This window comes from Diabrotica virgifera, chromosome 6 (genome assembly GCF_917563875.1).
Source record: "Diabrotica virgifera virgifera chromosome 6, PGI_DIABVI_V3a".
Taxonomy (NCBI): Eukaryota; Metazoa; Arthropoda; class Insecta; order Coleoptera; family Chrysomelidae; genus Diabrotica; species Diabrotica virgifera.
In genome coordinates, this window is record NC_065448.1 from 15,222,240 (window position 1) to 15,243,668 (window position 21,429).

The 21,429-nt window shown below is 33.6% G+C and overlaps 1 protein-coding gene across 2 annotated transcripts in view; it reads left to right on the forward strand.

Annotated features, from left to right (window-relative positions):
* Positions 1 to 21,429, forward strand: part of LOC114325383 (neuropeptide-like 1) — a 290,871-nt gene that overhangs the window by 235,455 nt on the left and 33,987 nt on the right. For both annotated transcript variants that reach the window (XM_028273444.2, XM_028273445.2), the window contains exons 4-5: positions 15,086 to 15,301; positions 20,101 to 20,334. In XM_028273444.2, coding sequence (XP_028129245.1) covers positions 15,086 to 15,301; positions 20,101 to 20,334 — 450 coding nt within the window. The remainder of the gene's footprint in view (positions 1 to 15,085; positions 15,302 to 20,100; positions 20,335 to 21,429) is intronic.

A 21,429-nucleotide genomic window follows, 5' to 3' on the forward strand; every position in this document is an offset into this window, starting at 1 on the left:
GATGGTTGTCAGTAAGACGCCAATACAACCGGAAGTAGTAACAGCTTATGGTGAACAATTAGAAAGAACTAACAGTATCACCTACCTTGGTTGTAATCTAAATGAGAACTGGGACATGAGCAAAGAAATTAGAATACGTATAGAGAAGGCCAGAGCTGCATTCTTTAAGATAAATAAACTTTTATGTGGAAACAACATTACTTTGAATCTTAAAATTAGATTAGTGAGATGTTATGTGTTCTCTACTCTTTTGTACGGTGTCGAAGGTTGGACTTTAACAGATACTCTTCTCAAGAAATTGGAAGCCTTTGAAATTTGGGTATACCGAAGAATCCTACGAATAAGTTGGGTGGATAGAGTTCGTAACGAAGTTGTTTTGCACCGGATGGGAAAAGTCACAGAAGTCGTCAGAACAGTTAAAAATCGAAAACTTGAATATTTTGGCCATGTTATGTGACACCCAGAGAGATATAATATACTCCATTTAATAATACAAGGCAAGGTAGACGGAAGAAGAGGGCCAGGTCGAAGAAGAACGTCATGGCTTAAAAACCTGAGAGAATGGTATAACAGATCCTCTGCATCCCTTTTCCGAGCTGCCGTTAACAAAATTACTATAGCAAATTTGATAGCCAACGTTCGATAATCGAGCACGGCACATGAAGAAGAAGATTATCATAAAATATCTTATTCCCGAGGAAGACAAATCCAAAGACACAAAATTATAATAAATATATTTACTAAAAACACTAATAATATATTATTTTCACGCACACCTTATTGGCGCTACATAAACATGTAGCGACTAATACCATACTGTCGGTGTGCGCATGCGCCAGGGAATGTAAAAATTCACCCTCGTGCCTCAAGAAGTATAACTTCAAAAACAAATATTAAATACATTAAGTACTATTAGGTTGAATTATTTTAAATACATATGTACTGTAAATCACAAATAAGTTCTTACTAATATCTGTTATTATTCCGTAGTGCGTACGATTGCGATGTACCCAGGCGATTAAAATTTCTAAACATTAAAATACAGGTACAGTAGAGCGTCGATTATCCGAACGTCGATCAACCGAACGACCGCTTATCCGAACTTCCGACTTGTCATATAAGAACTTGATTAAAAATGCCTAAACATAGGCGTATTGTCCTTTCTATGAAAAATAAACACGAGATTAACAAACGGTTAGAGGAAGGTGGATCTGCAACCAATTTATCCAATGAATACAAAGTTGGTAGGCTGGAAAGACGGATAAAAAACAAAAGCCTTGGCTTAAACATGGATTTAAATGATGCTATATAATAAGCGGTTTACTAAAAAAAAGATCCCGGAGAGAACCTTATTTCTCCTTCCTAGATCCCATGGATTTTTAGCTTTTTTGCATATATGTATTTAGTTTGTAGTCCAGAAAGCCACTGCGCATCCGCTAGGAAAAATATTCTAATTCGGATTTTTTGCACAATCTTACCCAAAAAGGACTCCTTTTAACAAATTTGCATGTTGCCAGGACCAAAAGGTGGTAAAAAATTTTTTTAAACGTTTTTTTTTTGTTTTTTTCCTAAAATTATTTTTTTGCATGGAAAAAAGTTTTTTTAGGTTTTTTGGATCATTCCAAACAGAAAAGGTCTTTAGTGACTTTTCTCTAAAAATGATAGTTTTTGACATATAAGAGATTAAAAATTGAAAAATTGCGAAATCGGCCATTTTTAACCCTCAAAAACTATGTGAAAAACTGAAAATTTGAATGTTGCCAAGGTAGGTGGATATTCCTTAAACATCGATTGACGAAATCCCGAAGAGTTTTTGCAATACAGTATTCAAAACTCCTTTGTTTTTTAATTGCTAATCAAGCGTGCGCGACACTATTTTCCACCGAGACAGTATGGTGCAAATGAAAGGAATAAATTCGTTATATCGTAAACCGGCGACTTTAAGGAAAAATCCCGAAACCGGTCGATTTTTATTTTTAAGTTATGATATTGTGGCATATATGGTATACTAGTGACGTCATCCGTCTGGGCGTGATGACGTAATCGATGATTTTTTTAAATGAGAATAGGGGTCGTGCGGTAGCTCATTTGAAAGGTTATTCAATTCTCTATTCAGTAATGTAAACATTTACATAATTATTTATACAGGGTGTCCTTCTACCTCTTTTTTTGTCAAATAATTTAATTTAATAAAATTTTTTTGGACACCCCGTATAAATAATTATGTAAATGTTTATATTACTAAATAGAGAATTGAAGAACCTTTCAAATGAGCTAGCACACGACCCCTATTCTCATTTAAAAAAATCATCGATTACGTCATCAGGTCCAGACGGATGACGTCACTAGTATACCATATATGCCACAATATCTTAACTTAAAAATAAAAATCGACCTGTTTTGGGATTTTTCCTTAAAGTCGCAGGTTTATGAAATAACGAATTTATTCCTTTCATTTGCACCATACTGTCGGTGGAAAATAGTGTCGCGCACGCTTGATTAGCAATTAAAAAACAAAGGAGTTTTGAATATTGTATTGCAAAAAACTGTTCGGGATTTCATCAATCGATGTTTAAAGAATATCCATCTACCTTGGCAACATTCAAATTTTCAGTTTTTCACATAGTTTTTGAGGGTTAAAAATGGTCGATTTCGCAATTTTTCAATTTTTAATCGCTTATATGTCAAAAACTATCATTTTTAGAGAAAATTCACTAAAGACCTGTTCTCTTTGGAATGATCCAAAAAACCTAAAAAAACTTTTTTCCATGCAAAAAAAATAATTTTAGGAAAAAAAACAAAAAAAAACGTTTAAAAAATTTTTGACCACCTTTTGGTCCTGGCAACATGCAAATTTGTTAAAACGAGTCCTTTTTGAGTAAGATTGTGCAAAAAATCTGAATTAGAATATTTTTCCTAGCGGATGCGCAGTGGCTTTCTGGACTATTGTGATGCCGAACTTACACCAAAAATCAAATTTCATATTTTTTAAACCATTCTGAAATACTTTGCCAGACACATGGTTAAAAAACAGGTAACCCAGCCGCTCGTAAACGGGTAAGATTGCTTCGTCAGAAGAAAGTTTAAGATTTTTTAATGCTTGCAGAATCTTCATTTTGTGCAAATACAGCACTTTTTTGTTTAATTTCTATCCTATTTGTCACTAACGATATACATGTATGTATGTAAAGATGTAAGTAAGGCTTTTATTCGCCTATGGATAAATAGTATTGCTATATCAATACAGTTCGATTATCCGAAAAAATCGATTTTCCGAACACCCCTGTCCCCCAATTAGTTCGAATAATCGACGCTCTGTTTGGAACTGCTTTGTTTGGAAACGGTTGTTAACTTTAGAAAAAAATGCTATAGGACTTTTTTGTTCTAAATTGTGTATTCAATCCATATCTTAAAGGAACTCACTATTTTCTTGGACACCCTGTATAAAATATCTAATAAATCAGATAGAATTAAAGCGTTTTACATGTCTGCTCATATGGGAACAAGGAAAGACTATCTATAGAGATACTGTGGGGGTCAGAATGGGGCTAAAGAAGAAGAAGCAGACACGCAAACCTTCTTTGCAAGACGGCAGCTCATTTGTTGTGCGGGAGCTAGGTCGTAGATTCGTTAGGGAGGGTGAAGGGGTGTTAAGATGACTAAACTACCATAACAAATACAAAGGGTACTTACTCTGACTAGAGGATCTTTCTACTATTTAAAAAACAGGACGCCGTTCGAAACAAATCCTCTGGTTCATATTTGGGTACTTACTAAGACATTTCTCTCACTTACGGGTACCAATGGGGGGACATTCCTCTCAGATTCCTCGTTGGGGTTATACTGGGCAGCATCTGTTGGCTTCTATGCCATTTCTTTCTTTATTCTAAAACTTACACACAGTTGCATTAGAATTTAGTTAAAATTTTTCCAAAACAAGGTTACAGAAATAAAATGGTAGATACACTTACAAAACGTTTATTCAAAACTTTAAACTCTTACCAGGTTTATTCAAAATTTTACTACAAAAACAATGATTACAAACAAAACAATTACAATTAAACTTGTTGGGCAGTATATGTCAAATAAAATTTGACCTATTTATTTCAACACAAGATTTGACGTAGCTGTCAAATGTCATAAGTCACTGCCTTTTTTTTACCATTATGAAAGCAAATTTCTTTATACAATTATTTACCAGCAATTTATCCACTTGAAATTTAGTAAAATTAAAAAAACGTATCATACCTTAAAAACAAAAAAAACTTCGTCACAGTCACAAACTACAAGGGAGGGGTTCATCAAAAAAACAGGGTCATCGAACTGAGGCAGGGGGCAGGGGGAGGACATGGCTTCTTTCTTCAATTTCAGGACAAATGGGGACTTGGAGACTTCATTTCTGGGAACTGGAAACAAAACATCACGGAACAGGAACGACATTTCTTCGATGAAATCAGGGCTTGACCATCATACATAACACAGGAAAAAATGGGCAACAATGCCGGTTTGTAGAACTGCGTGTTTGACTCTCAAGAGGCTTCGATTTTCCATTAAATCCATCACTATATGTGGAAAAAAATCCTCTCAGAGCACTCACCACACATTCAGATCTTCACAGCGACCATTCTACATTTTACCGGCGGGGAACAAAGGGACTACGCCCTACTTCAAGCGAGTACCAGCCGAGGAGAAGACGCTATCACCTCGGGACATAAAGCTGGACTAATTTGCGCTTCGCTCTGAAGCTACTACAGGGGAAAAGAACGACGGAAGTACCGAGCGATTTTGATCCTTAGGGATGCTTAGTTGACACGAACTCAACTTTCAGTTCAACATTTCTTCTAGAAAGTTCTTCTACGCATCAGAACTGTACTTTTGTCAGCACTTCTTACAAATTGTAACACATTATGAAATATTGTGCAATACTTCACAGCTGTATACAGGGTCGGCTTGGGATCTTATAATGATATTGAACTTCACAAAATAAATTAAAAAAATAGACATTCTTTTTGGGAATTGGGATATTAAATTAATGTTGGAGTTTTTTCAAACGCTACAGAATGAAATAATAAAAGAAAAAGTAATTTTTACCTAAATCGTATGTGCGATTCAACAAATACTCTTTTAGGACAAATATTTTAAGAACTTCTGCGAGCACATTGCCATAACCAGGACTTTTTTAAAGTTAGTTTTCCTACTTTTGTACATTACTAGATTTTTCAAATTATTCCTGCAGTTCTACAGAAAGATTTTGTTTGTTTGTGAGGATTAACCTAGATAAAATTTTCTTTCGAGAAGAAATCATATTGAGGCCTTCATTATACCTATTAAGAAGAGGAAATGTATTTTCTTTTTTAAGCCGCTTATGTTACTTGATTCGTAAAATTAGAACACAAAAATGCTTAGTTGTTTCTCCTCGCAATTCTTGTTACTTTGTTCTCTTTTTTTAGAATAACACAACACAATGTTTGATAAAAAATATGCGAACTTAATTTTTTTTATCTACAATTTTAAATGTTTAAATGCCTAATTATTCCAGATTGTAGAGATCAAAAATGTCATTTAATTCCCAGGATCTTTAAATACTGAGACCTGGAAGATTTTTTTTAATTTAAACAAAAATAACCTCAAATCATCCACAGAAAGTTGTTTATTGTATAATATATAAATTATTATAATCACTGAATACATAGTTAGTGAAAAAAGAATCATATTAGTTAACTGAATTAATAATTTAAGCGATTATACAAATAACAGTTATCCAAGATCATTCAAAAGCCATCTTTAAGTTAATGATTACAAATTACAATGTCATTGTCAACTAATGTTTACATCTCCGTACTAGTGAGAATTTAAGTACACGTAATTTGCCATGTAAAGAAAGAAAAAGTAGGGATAGCCATAAAATATTTGCGCCTATCCTCTTAAAGATTAGAGGTTTCTGATTAAACTATATAGATACCTACGAACTTGGAAAAAGTGTTAGCGGGACTTCAACTTTTTGGGACATAATAGTTACGTTAAAAATAGAAACTTTAGGCACAAGAGAAACCAAAAAGAAGAAACATTTTACAAATGATAGATAAGAGATCAGTTCTTAGCTAAGAAGAAGGCTTAAGTATAACTAAAAACGTACAAAGGGGTAAGACATTAAATTAAAAAAAACAAAAACAATGGTTGACAACACTGAATGAAATTATGGTATTTAGGTATAGGGGAATATTACATAAAAAATAATCAGTATTTCTTAAGTGATTCAAAAGGCAAAAAGTATACAGGGTGTTTTATTCTAAATAAAAAAATTCATTAGATTCCCAGAAAAACGGAAGATCTGACAACAACGTTAATACCACCATAATATCAGCCGCATCAGAAGACTCTTATACACCATCATAATCCAGCCCTTTGCGTCCACTGCTGGACATAGGCCTCCCTCATTTTTGTCCATTGTGCTCTAATTTGAGCACTTTGCATCCAATTTCTAGACATTTTCTTGAGATCGTCAGACCAACGAGTAGGTGGTCTTCCTCTACTTCTTTTGTCTAATCTCGGGCTTCACTCAAGTAATCTCTTCGTCCATCTCCCATCACAGATTCGGGCGACGTGTCAGTTCCATTTCAGGGTGGCAATTCGGGAAATTACATCGGTAACTCCTGTTCTTCGTCTTAGTCTTCATTTCTAATTTTCCTCTGGGCTATTTGCAGCATTTTAGAAGTTGTAGCTGTCAATGTCAAAGTTTCGGCACCATAACTCATCACAGGCAATACACATTGGTCAAATGTTTTACGTTTTGAAGAAATTGGTATGTCGCTTTTAAATATGTCTTTGAGTTTTCCATAGGCTGCCCATGCTAGGTTTATTCTTCTTCGTAGTTCGCATGTTTGGTTGTCTCTTGTGATCTTTATTTAGTGTCCAAGGTATATGTATTTTTCCACTAGCTCTACTTCGTTGTTTCCAATAATGATATTTCCGCTAGTTACTAGGTTTGTCATAAATTTTATACACCAACATCTACAGAAATCGTGCAATCCGTTTTCGAGATAAATAAGTTTCATATATAAAACTCACTCTGAAAGTTCCAAGAAATGTTCCAAGACGATGTATTTGAAGAATTGGTCAAATATCTCACTTCCATGCGTGCATCTTTTGATGTATTTTCCCGAAGAACAGAACACAGAAATGAAACTGAATTCATGGATTCATAAACCCAACTTACAAAAGCCCGAAAATATGTCAAACGAGATATACGAAACTCTTTTAGAAATGTCGTAAGACACATTTATGGAGTCATTGTTTAAAACGACGCCTCCCAAAGATTTTTGGTGCAGAATCCGTGATGGCAATCCGTTTGGCAATCCAATGATTGCCAAAAGGCTGTGAATATTCTTCTCCCGTTCTCAACAAAATATTTATGCGAAACAGGATTCTCAACATATGCAGCCACGAAAACAAAATACCGCAGTAGACTGGACGCCGAACCTGATATGGACTTCAAATTAATGTCATCTATCAAACCTGATATCAACCAATTGATGAAAAATAAGAAAACAGTTTCATACCTCCTATTAGTTAGAATTTTTTATTTTAATATTATATTCTATTATTATACTTGTTATGTAAGTAAGTAATAAGTATTTTAACTGTTACATTGGAATTTGATTATGCTTATTAATAAAAAATACACTTTTAAAAACTATTGTTTTATTGTAGGGTTCCGTTAAGTATTTTGCTTTCCAAAAGGGTTCCGTCACCAAAAAAGATTGAGAACCGCTGTCCTATAGAATAAAAACTTACTGAGTTCTCAAATAAATCCTTAAAATCAAAAAATAAATATTGAATCGTACTGGATGTAGGGGTTTTGCAGACCGATTTTCAGTGATTTCTCTCACAAACCGATTAACCAAACGTCAGAAGTTATCTCAAGTTAATAGTGTCTTCTTTTATTTTAAAATCCAATTCAATAAATGGGGTTGAAAACCGGAAGTGGGTTTCGGAAATTGTATAGAATACAGCTTAGGGCCTTTTCTAGCCCAGAAATATCAATCAGGAGATATATTTTCGCTTGATGAAGCGTGAGACCGATACACTGCTGGGAAAGCTCAAATAACTAAAAAAACAGTTTCTAGAAATTGCTTTGGATGATGTATGTTCGTGATTTTTACGACGATTTTTAGATTTGAACTGCAGATCATTTTCTTTTAATTATTAATATATTACAGTTATAAAACTATACTTAACTACATACAAAATGACGCTTTTTTTCCTTACATGACGCATCAGCCACGCAAAGTTATTAGCGTGTATGGATTGTGTTGCAAAATTAGAACTTTATAATAGAATATTAATAGGTCTGGATCCCACGTATTAAAAAAAAGTTGATTAATAGCAAGCTGAAAATTTGTTAATAGCTTAAGGGTATCTAGTCGGACAAACTTTGATATATGGGAACACTGGAACAGGGGAAGTTTTAATTGTGGAACAGGTTAAAAATTTGGAACGGTCAGACCACGAAAACGGCACATATATTTTGTCCGACAGAACAGACTTAAAATCTCCGAACAGAGATTAAACTCTCATGTATTTTGTCCGACAGAACAGACTTAAAATCTCCGAACAGAGATTAAACTCTCATGCAAAAATCAGACTGCTATTTATCACCAAATGGGCGTTTTAATGAGTGGAACATGTAGAATATGTCAAATGACAGGAATTATGACAGGTGATAAATAGCAGTCTGATTTTTGCATGAGAGTTCAATCTCTTTTCAGAGAGTTTAAGCCTATTCTGTAGGACAAAATAAATGTGCCGTTTTCGTGGTCTGACCGTTCCAAATTTTTAACCTGTTCCACAATTAAAACTGCCCCTGTTCCAGTGTTCCTGTTTATCCGACTAGACACCCTTAAGCTATTAACAAATTTTCAGCTTGCTATTAATCAACTTTTTTTATACGCGGGATCCAGACCTATAAAGATGACAATCGAAAACTAGAAAAAGCCCTAAATCTATACAAAGTAAAATATTAGATTTTTGGTAAAAGGTTACAATCTTTGAGGAAGGCGAAAATATATTTTGTATCACTGTCTGCTTCAAGGGCACTATTTAATGTTGGTGGTATGTTATACATTTTGCGTTGCTATTCACACTTGGGGCACATTAATTTTTTTCTAATCCTGAGAAAACTAATAAGTATTTTTGAAAAATGTAAACGCAGAATGAAAGATTGCATTATTACCGATGGCCGAAAGTCCCTGATAACTTCTATAATATTTATTTTAATAAGTTACAGGGGTGAAAAAAAAGAGAAAATTTAGTGTGATTTTTAATTTCAAATATCTCATTCAAAAGAAACTTTTTGATTAATCTGTTCCATGGTGGTTTACGGAATCAATTAAATGAAATTAAAATAAGTGTAAACACAACAAGCTGTCAATAATAAATTTATTTGTGTCGGTAAAATAGCCCGAATATTTCTCGAAAGAGGGTTTGTTAGTCGTTGCAATTGTGGGTGGTGTGTCTGCCCCGGGTGCCCGCTGTGACTATACTGACCTACAAACATTATGTCGTAAGAATTGAGAAGGTCTTCTGTAGCCCAATTCTTCATGCTCAAGTAGTCTTTTAATTTTTTGTTTTTGAGATGCTCTAAGTCTCTTAATTAACTCTGACTTTAATTTTACATACCTCCCTGTAGCTGGTGGTAACACAATGAGGTCCCTAACTATATAGTTGAATTTTGTTGCATCACTCGTAATGTTTGCAGGTGTAAATTGGTTTTCTACTTGCAGGAACCAAATTTCGGGATCGTTGGCCCAGAACGGTAGGATTTTAAATGACATCCGATCAACTCCTGAAGCACTGATATTGGCACCGTCCGTCATTTTCACTATTCCCTCTTTTAACCGGTAAAAGTATATTATTATCACTATTTTTAAAAGTTCGCGTCGTTTTATTTATTCGCGGGATCACCAATGTTCCGTTGGTGGTTAAGGAATCAATTAAATGAAATTAAAATAAGTGTAAACACAACAAACTGCCAATAATACATTTATTTGTGTCGGTAAATAGCGTGAATATTTCTCGAAAGAGGGTTTCTTATACTTTGCGAGTGTGGCTGGTGTGTCTTCCCCGGGTGCCCACTGTGACTATACTGACCTACAAACATTAGTTATCCATGTCTGTGGTTTTTAAAGAAGTAGAAGACTGATTTATTGACATGTGGAATTTTGTTTCCCATAAACTAAACAGGCCATTAACATCTGGTGTTTTAAAAACTGTGAAGACATTTTACCTGAATACTGATATATTTCGTTTCTTAAAATTTAACAGACCCTTCTATGCATATGGTTTGTGAATTTTAAATGGAACGTATTATTTCATTTTGAAAAAGTTATTAAAAATTAAAATTAGCAATATAGTAATTGAAGCGGGTCGCCACAAATCTAAGGGACTTTACCGGCCTTACGGCTTTTACCGGCTTTACGGCCCTCTGTAATAATGTAATCTTTAATTCTGCGTTTATATTTTTTAAAAATACTTACATATTACTTTGCTCAGGATTATAAAAAAATTAATGCGTTTAAAACACATTGGCGCGAACTTTTGGGCCTACGCCCTTGAAAGTGACGCTTTGAAAGCTAATATATTTTAATCTTACATAACTTTTTTATTTATTTCCCTATTTGATAATTGTTTTGATAAATAAAAGGATAATTATATCATATAAACTCCTATTATTCAGACCTCGAGTTTAAATATCGGTAATAGACACTTCTTAATATCGTACCATCCTCATTCCATATGACTTTGTCAACTTTGTCAAATGCCATTTGATAATCAATGTGGCGATCATATACATTAAAGTTCATATCTTTTCTTATCATAATATTTCTTCGCGCTTAATGGTTTCTCCATATATTTTAAACGAAATGGGGCTTTTCCCGTAGCCCTGCCTTACACCCTTACCAACCCTGAACTTCTCCGACAGTTCTCCATGTGCTCTCACTTTTGCTGAGTTTTCTACGTAGATGTTTACTAGCAATGGCACTAGGTGTTTTGGAGCACCCATTTCCTCCAGGTATTTCCACATTTTGTCCCATCTGACATAGTCGAATGCTTTACTCTAATCAATAAAACACACATATGTGCTTGATATCTGTACATCTTTGAAATAGCTCTTGCATGCTGAATCAAACTCCTCCCGTAAATAGGTATCTCTTATTAGTTGATGCAGGTTTTCGATGATAAAATAAAAAATATTTAATGTACTTGTTTATTAAGCTTTTACTTAATAGTATGTATCTACGACGTATTTTAAACATGCAATGCAGTGTACAAAGATAGCCCCATGCAAACTAAATGAGAATTTTCTTGACAACGTTACCGCTCTTCACGGCAGCGGCGGTGAAAGGTAGTATTAGGCAGATACTTGTAGAGCAGGGGTTCCCAACCGGTGGTACGCGTACCACCAGTGGTACGCGGGAAGATTTCAGGTGGTACGCATCACGTGGGTGAAACAAGCGATTACGCTGGGCTTTTGTCTGCGACAGTTCTAGTGCAGTTGTTGTGCTTCCATATGCTATAAAGCAGTTTTTAGTGAACCCTGGGACTTCAAAGGATAGTGTTAAAAAACCTAAACCGCAGGCCAGTATAGTTTTATAGTGAAGTCTGGCACAAAAACTAGTGACAATCCTATTCCTCAATGTGTTGCGTGTTTCGAAACGCTTTCGATGTTTCGAAACGCTTTCGAACCAGAGCATGATGATTTCTATGCTGACACGTCATTAACAGACAAGGCACCCTGATGTGGTTGATAAGCTGATCGAATTTTTTAAAAGATAATCTGCTTTTTTAAGAATGATAATAAATGCATGACTAGCTTTGTAAGTATGATAGTAACTTAGTAAAGACATCCTTGCTAATATAGAATTGCAAAGGATGAAAAGCCTCACACAATAGGTGAGAGTCTTTTACCACCGGCTCTATGGAAATGGCCCAAACCGTGGCAGAAAAGGCAGCCAAAGAAATTTAAAAAATACCATTGTCAAACAACACAGTGAAAAGGCGAGTTACTGATATGTCTTCCAATATTGAAGAACAACTTTGTTTAAAACTTCAAGAATCCACATATTTTGCACTTCAAGTGACGAAAGCACAGATAATACAAACATGGCACAGCTACTCGTATTTGTACGATTCGACTTTTATGAAGAAGTTATAGTTAAGAGTTTTTGTTCTGCAAACCAATTGAATCAAACACTACAGAGGAACTCATATATCAGGTAAATTTATAGGGCTAGCAGCACAAATAAAGAAAATTGTTCCTTAATGCCGAAATATAAATTGTGTCATACACCGAGAAGAATAAGAAATAAATAGTAGATATATTTCTATAAAATTAGGATCGGGGGGAGGGGCTTCCATCCAATTTATGTCCCCTCCCCACGGTATGGTGGTACGCCAAAATCTTCAACATATTTCAGGTGGTACGCAGTCGCTAGAAGGTTGGGAACCCCTGTTGTAGAGGATTATCGCTGTTAACTGCTGTGGTATACTAAAGGAGGATTTATTTATGATAATTTACAGAATAGCCCGATTAGGGAACACAAAATTTTACTAAAACCTCCAAAAAAATAAAGAAAGGATGAAAATTTGGTAATAGGTAGTTGAAATTGTCTATTATTATATAAGAGAAAGTTTACAATTCTTAGGTCTGGATCCCGCGTATGAAAAAAAAGTTGATTAATAGCAAGCTGAAAATTTGTTAATAGCTTAAGGGTGTCTAGTCGGATAAACTTTGATATATGGGAACACTGGAACAGGGGCAGTTTTAATTGTTGAACAGTTTAAAAATTTGGAACGGTCAGACCACGAAAACGGCACATTTATTTTGTCCGACAGAACAGATTTAAACTCTCCGAACAGTGATTAAACTCTCATGCAAAAATCAGACTGCTATTTATCACTTGTCATAATTCCTGTCATTTGACATATTCTACATGTTCCACTCATTAAAACGTCCATTTGGTGATAAATAGCAGTCTGATTTTTGCATGAGAGTTTAATCTCTGTTCGGAGAGTTTAAGTCTGTTCTGTCGGACAAAATACATGTGCCGTTTTCGTGGTCTGACCGTTCCAAATTTTTAACCTGTTCCACAATTAAAACTTCCCCTGTTCCAGTGTTCCCCTATATCAAAGTTTGTCTGACTAGACACCCTTAAGCTATTAACAAATTTTCAGCTTGCTATTAATCAACTTTTTTTTCATACGCGGGATCCAGACCTATCTACACCCCCTCCAATTTACAAAAATTAGGAAATACGGGGTGAAAAATATTTTCTCGGGAGTGAAAAAATATACGTTCAAAATAGACGGAATTGGATAAAATGACTAATTCTACGCAACTTTTGTTCTATAGAGTTTTTTCACTAAGTCAATACTTTTTGAGCTATTTGCGAGTGAATATGTTTATTTTTAACAAAAAAAAACATGTTTTTGGACGGTTTTTCGCAGATAACTCAAAAAGTAAGTAATATAGCGAAAAAATATTCTTAGTAAAAATATAGCTTATAAAAAATTGAACAAAATGGTGTACGCGTGAGGTCTGCAGACCCCGTAGAAGCAGAGTGGTAGCTAATGAAAAGTAGGTTATTCTTCGTCAAATTTCAAATCGAATATTTCAATGTGAAATAACCAGAAAAAAGAGCATTTTTCGGGGAAAATTCATTACAACTTTTTTAAAGTGATTAAAGAAGGTTTATTTTTGTTTTTTAAAAAACTTCTAACAATAAAAATAAGTGAGTTACGCTCAAAATATTGTTGGTCTCTTTTATTTTTGGCACAAAAATCGCGAAAATCACCCCTTAATTAGCTTCCCAAATAAAATTAATCGTTACCGCTTCACAAGTTACTTCACTTATCCATTGTTTATATTATCTATAAGTTTCATGGGTTCAAAGTGCTCACAAAAATTGGGTTTAAAATAAAACATTTTTTTTAAATTTGTAAAAAAATGGAATTGTTCATGGAATTAACTTAAAAACTATTAGTAATACCAAAAATCTTAAATAGTAATAAAATGTACGTTTTGCTTTTCTGAATATTTTTGCTGTTTTTTCTTGTTAGACAAAAATTGGTTATACTATGGCTGTTCAAAATTTGCCTAAACTCGTAATTAGTTACTCGTTCAAGCCATTTTAACTACAGCTTTTTCAAAAATAAGCACTTTGAACCGATGAAACTTACAGATCATATAAATAATACATAGACAAAGTAACTTGTGAAGTGGTAATGTTAAAATTTATATGTGATGCTAATTAGGGGGTGATTTTCGCGATTTTTTTACCAAAAAATAAAAGGGCCCAACAATATTTTGAGCGTAATTCACTTACTTTTAATATTACAAGTTTTTTTTAAAAAACAAAAATAAACCTTTTTTTAAACGCTTTAAAAAAGTTGAAATGAATTTTCCCCGATAAGTGCTTCGTTTTTGGGTTATTTCACAGTGAAATATTTGATTTGGAATTTGATGAAGAAGAACCTACTTTTCATTATCTACAACTCTGCTTCTACTGGGTCTACATACCTCAAGCATACACCATTTGTTTCAGTTTTTTATAAGCTATATTTTTGCTAAGAATATTTTTTTCGCTGAAATACTTACTTATTGAGTTATCTCCGAAAAACCGCCTAAAACATGTTTTTTCTGTTAAAAATGAACATATTCACTTGCAAATACATAACTCGAAAAGTACTGACTTAAGGAAAAAACTCTATAGATCAAAAGTAGCTTAGAATTAGTCATTTTATCCAATTCCGGACTTATTTTGAATGTATATTTTTCACCTTCGAGAGGGGGTTTTCCCCTTCATTTTTGTAAAATGGAGGGGATGTAACATTGTAAACTTTTTCTTATATAATAATAGACAATTTCAACTACCTATTCCCAAATTTTCATCCTTCCTTTATTTTTTTTGGGGTCAGATTGTTCTTTGATCGGGCTAGAATGGCAAACCCGCTTGCAATATACAACCATACTGATTCTAACGTTTAAAGCGGAGTGTAGATACCTATCGACTGCTATTAATTTCAGGTATAGAGTCTTTAGCCAGAAATGGAGACTTACGCTTAAGGAGGGAACTCCAAGGCCTACTGGAGAACCTCAACGATAAAAGACACATCGGTAGTTTGGCTCGCAGCTACGATTTACCATTTAACGGCAAAAGATCCTTAAGCAGCTTGGCCAAGTCTGGAGATCTGCTCAAGCATGCGCAGTACAAACGAAGCCCAAACTCACAGGAAACAGTTGGTAAGTAATTCGTAATCTATTAAACAATTGTAAAAAAATTTACAAAAATTTCAGCGAAAAATTCCCATGTTGTAAAAAAACTAAATTTTTTCTTTACAATAATTTATTTATTTTGTTGATTTTTTATAAATAATCAACAGGTCGTATAGGAGCCTAGGTAGTGATGTAAGAAGAGAATATTCTCGAGAATATTCTCGGCCAGAAAATTCTCGGGGAGAATTTTCTATAGTCGGAAAAATGAAAGAATACCCATGAACGAACATATAAAACACGCTGTATTTTCCTGTCACCGTGTCACAAAGAAAATTGCCCAGCGCAAGTACATGTAATAATAATTATTACATGTACTTGCGCTGACCAATTTTTTGTATGACACGGTGACAAGAGAATACAGCGTGTTTTATATGTTCGTTCATGGGTATTCTTTCATTTTTCCTATTGTATATTTACAAAAACCGAAATAAAAATAAAAACTAGATATGGGTCAAATTATTATAATTTAAAAAATATGTATATTGTTTTTGCCAATTCACCTAGAATATTTTTGAATCCTAAACATTATTATTCTTGAAGCCCAAATACCTACTTGCTGCTCCGCTCATGAAATGCGTTTTCGCTTTGGCTGGCCGGGGAATCACGCGATTTTAGATAAAATACCCAAAAATCGAAGAAGAAGGTGCTGGAGAATCCCAGAACCACTAGTTAGAGTTAGGGTGTTTACAGTGTCAGTATTTATTGTTTTGGTGCTATATTAACGTTCAAATATTTAGAATGGTGTTCATTTAAGTAGAGAAGAATAAGTTGAGGGAACTGAGTTTATAGATAATTTAGCAACTTATTGAAAAATTGACCCAATCATATGGTGGACAAGTACATGTTTCGGAATAAAATTAGCTAAAACAGCAGTTGATATGTTAAGCATGCCTTCATCCACTGCAGCGACTGAAAGAAGTTCAGTTCTTATGGTTTTTTATCCACTACTCTAAAATAAACCGGCTTAGGTACTGCTGAACTCTATATGACTGAGCTGGCGACTCGTGAAAAACAAAATCCCACAACTTCTCATCAGTACATTAAAATGCAGAATGTAGATGACAATGATGATCTAGTGATGGAAATATATGCTGAATCTAATGCATCATCTTTTTCAGATTAGATCACCACATCCATTATTTGCTGTAAAGAAAATTTAATTTTTTTATCATATAAAATAAATTTTGTGTCTTCTGTTTGTTTTTGTATTTTTTTATATACAGGGTGTCCCGAAAAGATTGGTCATAAATTATACCACAGATTCTGGGGTCAAAACTAGGTTGATTGAACCTCACTTACCTATATACAATAGTGCACACAAAAAAAGTTACAGCCCTTTGAAGTTACAAAATGAAAATCGATTTTTTTTCATATATCTAAAACTCTTAGAGATTTTTTATTGAAAATGTACTTGTGGCACTCTTATGGTAGCAACATCTTAAAAAAAAATTTAAGCTAAATTTGTGCACCCCATAAAAATTTTATGGGGGTTTGGTTCCCTTAAACCCCCCAAACTTTTGAGTACGTTCCAATTAAATTATTATTGTTGCACCATTAGTTAAACACAATGTTTTTAAAACTTTTTTGCCTCTTAGTACTTTTTCGATAAGCCAGTGTTTATCGAGATATTTTGAATATTTGTCGAATCCACCACATATTTGTATATGGTTAAGTACGATTGTAGCGACCTGTTAATAATCTGAAAATTTATTTATAATTTACATTTTTAGGTATATTTTGAAAAAGAAACCACATCTCGATAAAAGGTGACTTATCAAAAAAAGACTAAGAGGCAAAAAAGTTTTAAAAATACTGTATTTAACTAATGGTACCACAATAATAGTTTATTTAGAACGTGCACAAATATTTGGGGGGATTAAAGGAACAAAACTCCCTTAAAATTTTTATGTAAACATATTAAAAAAGAAGCCGCAGCTCGATAAAAACTGGCTTATCGACAAAATACTTAGAGGCAAAAAAGTTTTAAAAACGTTTTGTTTAACTAATGGTTCCACAATAATGAATTCATTGGGACGTACACCAAAGTTTGGGGGGGTTTAAGGGAACAAAACCCCCATAAAATTTTTATGGGGTGGAAAAATTTCACTATAATTTTGTTTTAAGATGTTCCTGCCATAATAATGATACATGTCTATTTTCAACAAAAAATCTCTAATAGTTTTCGATACATTGAAAAAAATCGATTTTCATTTTGTAACTTCAAAGGGCTGTAACTTTTTTTATGAGCACATTTGTACTAAGGTAAGTTAGGTTCAATCAAACTATTTTTGACCCCAGAATGTGTGGTATAATTTATGACCAATCTTTTCGGGACACCCTGTATAAAGAACACTGTTGTTTCATCTAATAATTTTGTATATAATTTCATGATTTTTAATGCCCTATTTCATCTTTAACAACATCCCTTTAACTTCATCATAGGGTTCATTCTCAGAAAATTCTCCATATCGAGAATATTCTCGAGAATATTCTCCGACTTTTCATTCGAGAATTTTCCAACACTAGGCCTTTGTGTCAAACACAAATAAAACATTATTTCAAAACATTGTCGATTTAGCTCTTCTTTAGGCTTCTGAATGAATACACCGAAAATGTAAAAATCATGCGTGAAGTGAGACAAGGCTGTATTTTCTCTCCTCTAATCTTTAATGTCTATTCTGAAGGAATATTTAGCGAAGCCTTGCACTAAATTGAGAAAGACAAACTACTAAACAGGTACCGGTTGAACAACTTCAAATATGTAGATGACACCACTGTACAAAAGACCTACAATTTATTATAAACAAAATTACGTACCACAATCAACAATATGGACTCAATATAAATGCAAAGAAGACAAAACTTACTATAATTAGCAAGAAAAAGATAACAGAAGGTCAAGGCTACTTCAACCAAACCCCACCAGAATGATTTAAGTACTACAACTACCTCAGCACTATAATAAATTAAGAATTAAACAACAACCAAAAGATCGGAAAAGCTATATCCACCTTTAAACGGATGAGGACCTTCTCTCTCTCTTCTTCTCTCTTCTGCTGCCAAGAGATTGGCAGCATTTGAGATGTGGCTATATTGAAGAATACTCAAGATCCAGTGGTAACACCTTTATAGGAGTAATTGTAGGTCCACCGCTAGAGGGCGTAATTGAATATCAAAAATTAAAAAATCAAAATTTTACAAAATTTACCTAATAAAAGGGCACTGGAAATCCAATCATCGTATTCTTCATAAAATTCTGCGCATATTTGATTTCACAAGTTTAAGTCTACCTTTGCAAATAAGAGGTGGGGGTAAGTGGGAACCTTGTTATGAAAAAATTACTGGAAGTCCGGTTCTGCTAAATCGAATTTTGCATACTTGGTCTTGTTGAAAACAGCTCTTTTTCGTCAATGTAAGTGTCCTATTTTCGAAATAGCCTAATGAGTAATATGCAAGTTAGGAGGCGTTATTTAATTATTTTCAGAAATCTAGTTTTCTTTAGAAAATATTAAATACAAGTATGCATTTTTAATCATGTATTACAAAATTAGACCAAATTAGCAACATAATACCGAAAACCGCATGTGGATACCTTTTTTCTATCTCGAGATATCTTAAGAAATGTGTAAATTTTAAACATAACTGTTACTGTCACCGGTAAACCAGGTTAAGGAAAAGTAGTGTGCAATGGAAAAAACAAATAAACATTTTTCAGATGTAAACGTACATAATTAATTAAAACAGCAATAAGACAGACAACACTATAAAATATAACAAAGAAATAAAAGCAACTACTTACTTAGTCTTAGTGACTTCCTAAATGTTCAAATTGTTGCCCATCATTTGTTTTTACCGTCAGGCCCACTACGCGAGAAAACATGATCTAGAATCTAGAGAATACGAAACGCCATTCAAAGCATTGCGAAAGCAGAAATTGAGACTGCTGTTCAATCTACTCTTTAAAGAGTAAATGCTTTCATCGAAAATGATGGGCAACAATTTGAACATTTAGGTCGTCACTAAGTAATTGCTTTTATTTCTTTGTTAAATTTATAGTGTTATTTGTCTTATATATATGTTATTTGTCACCCCCACCTCTTATTTGCTAAGGTAGACTTAAAGTTGTGAAATCAAATATGCGCAGAATTTTATGAAGAATACGATTATTTGTTTTTCAGTGCCCTTTCATTAGGTAAATTTTGTGAAATTTTGATTTTTTGATATTCAATTACGCCCTCTAGCGGTGGACCTACAATTATGAAAATCATTTCCAGGCTTTTCCCGAGGCAGCTTTTGTTATAAATATTTTTTTCTTAAAGTTGTACTATAAACTGTTCCTGAGATATGACCGAGAGCCCTTATTGGGACACCCGGTACATATGGATCCCCTGGATGCAGTGTGTGCATCCATAGGATCCACTGTATATAGTGCACCCAGCGGATACGCGACACTGTTGTGTTGAGGACGTAAGAGTAAGATTTGTTGGTAGACCTGGGTTCTATTTCTAGAACCAGCAACTTAGTCGAAAAACACTCCGAAATATCATGTATATCCTGACTATTTCTACTAAATCTACAAAATCTGATTATCTTACTAAATCCCCAAGCAGCTTTAAACTTTCCACATTGTGCAATACTTGTCGTAAATAACGTTAACGATCTATCTATATCTAAAGAACAAACACCTATTTAATCCTTAAATCTTACAACACGATAAAGAAACTTAACGAGAATCTTTAATAACGTCCTTATTCATTAAATTGCAGAAGCTGGAGCCTCTAATACAATTAGTAAACAATCTCCAGACAATCTCCAGCCATTGTCGGAAGACAAAGGAGCGCCATCGGGAGAATCAAAGAGAGGAAAGAGAGAGGCTGCGGATTATTATTATGAAAACGGCAACGAAAATTATTCACCGGTCTATCAAAACACGTACGATTATGACGACTTGATCCAGGATCTACATGACGCTTATCCAGAAGTAGGAAAACGGTTTTTGGGTACGTGACTATGCATGCGTTTGGCTCTTTTAAGAATTTGAAATATTTTTTAGTGTAGCAGCTGTGCTATCAATACTTCCGGTAAAGTAAGCTATTTAATAGTTGTATATTGAAAAATATTTGCATTTTATTGGAAGGAAGTATCCATACAACCGTTAAGAATATCGTAATCTTTTTCTTTTTGAACTAATTTATTCTACGCTGTACAGGGTGATTGATCAACCTCTCAACCGCTCAACAGATCCGCTATAGTAATAGGTAGCAATAAAAGTTAATAATAAAAATTTCAGCCACCTTTAAGCTTCACATTACAAAATTAGTTACAATGTTACAGGGTGTTCGATAACACAGTGGAAGACCAAACTTATGTTCTTTTAAATGGAACACCTTCTATTTTATTTCAAATTCGAAATCCTGTTAACTTCTCCATCACAAAAATATAAAGGTTTGTAATGTTATACAGGGTATTTACAAAGTTATAACCAATTTTGTATGAAAATCGTAACAAGTTCAACTCCCTGTATAAATAAAAATAAGCACAACGGCAATGATTTATTAATGCCATATTTTTTATTTATTGTCAAAATTTTTAAGAATTATTGATATTGCTAGATTTTTTTATATCAAATACAGGGTGAGTCAAAACGCAAGTACATTATTTTCTCAGTAATTTTAAATGGAACACCCTGTATTTTATATCACTATTGAAAAGTACCATTACCGTAATTTAATTTTTAGATAACATTCCCTATGTCCAAATTTATTAGTTTTCGAGATATTTTTATTTTCCAATGGACCAGTAGAGTGGCCACCCAAATCACCAGAATTTAATAAACTGGACTGATTTTTTTTGGGGTTACGTTAATAATGAAGTTTATAAAATACCTCCAACAACAAGGGATGAGATGAAAAATAGAATACAAAGTGTATTTCGATGTGTTAATTATTTATAAATGCTTCGTAGAGTAAGTAGCTCATTCAGTCATCGTTTTTAGGCGTGCATAAATGTGTTAGGAGGTAATTTTGAACACCTTATGTAATTAAATATTAAAAATATTTAATTAAAAGTAGCTTCTAATTTTTCAAACATGTTTT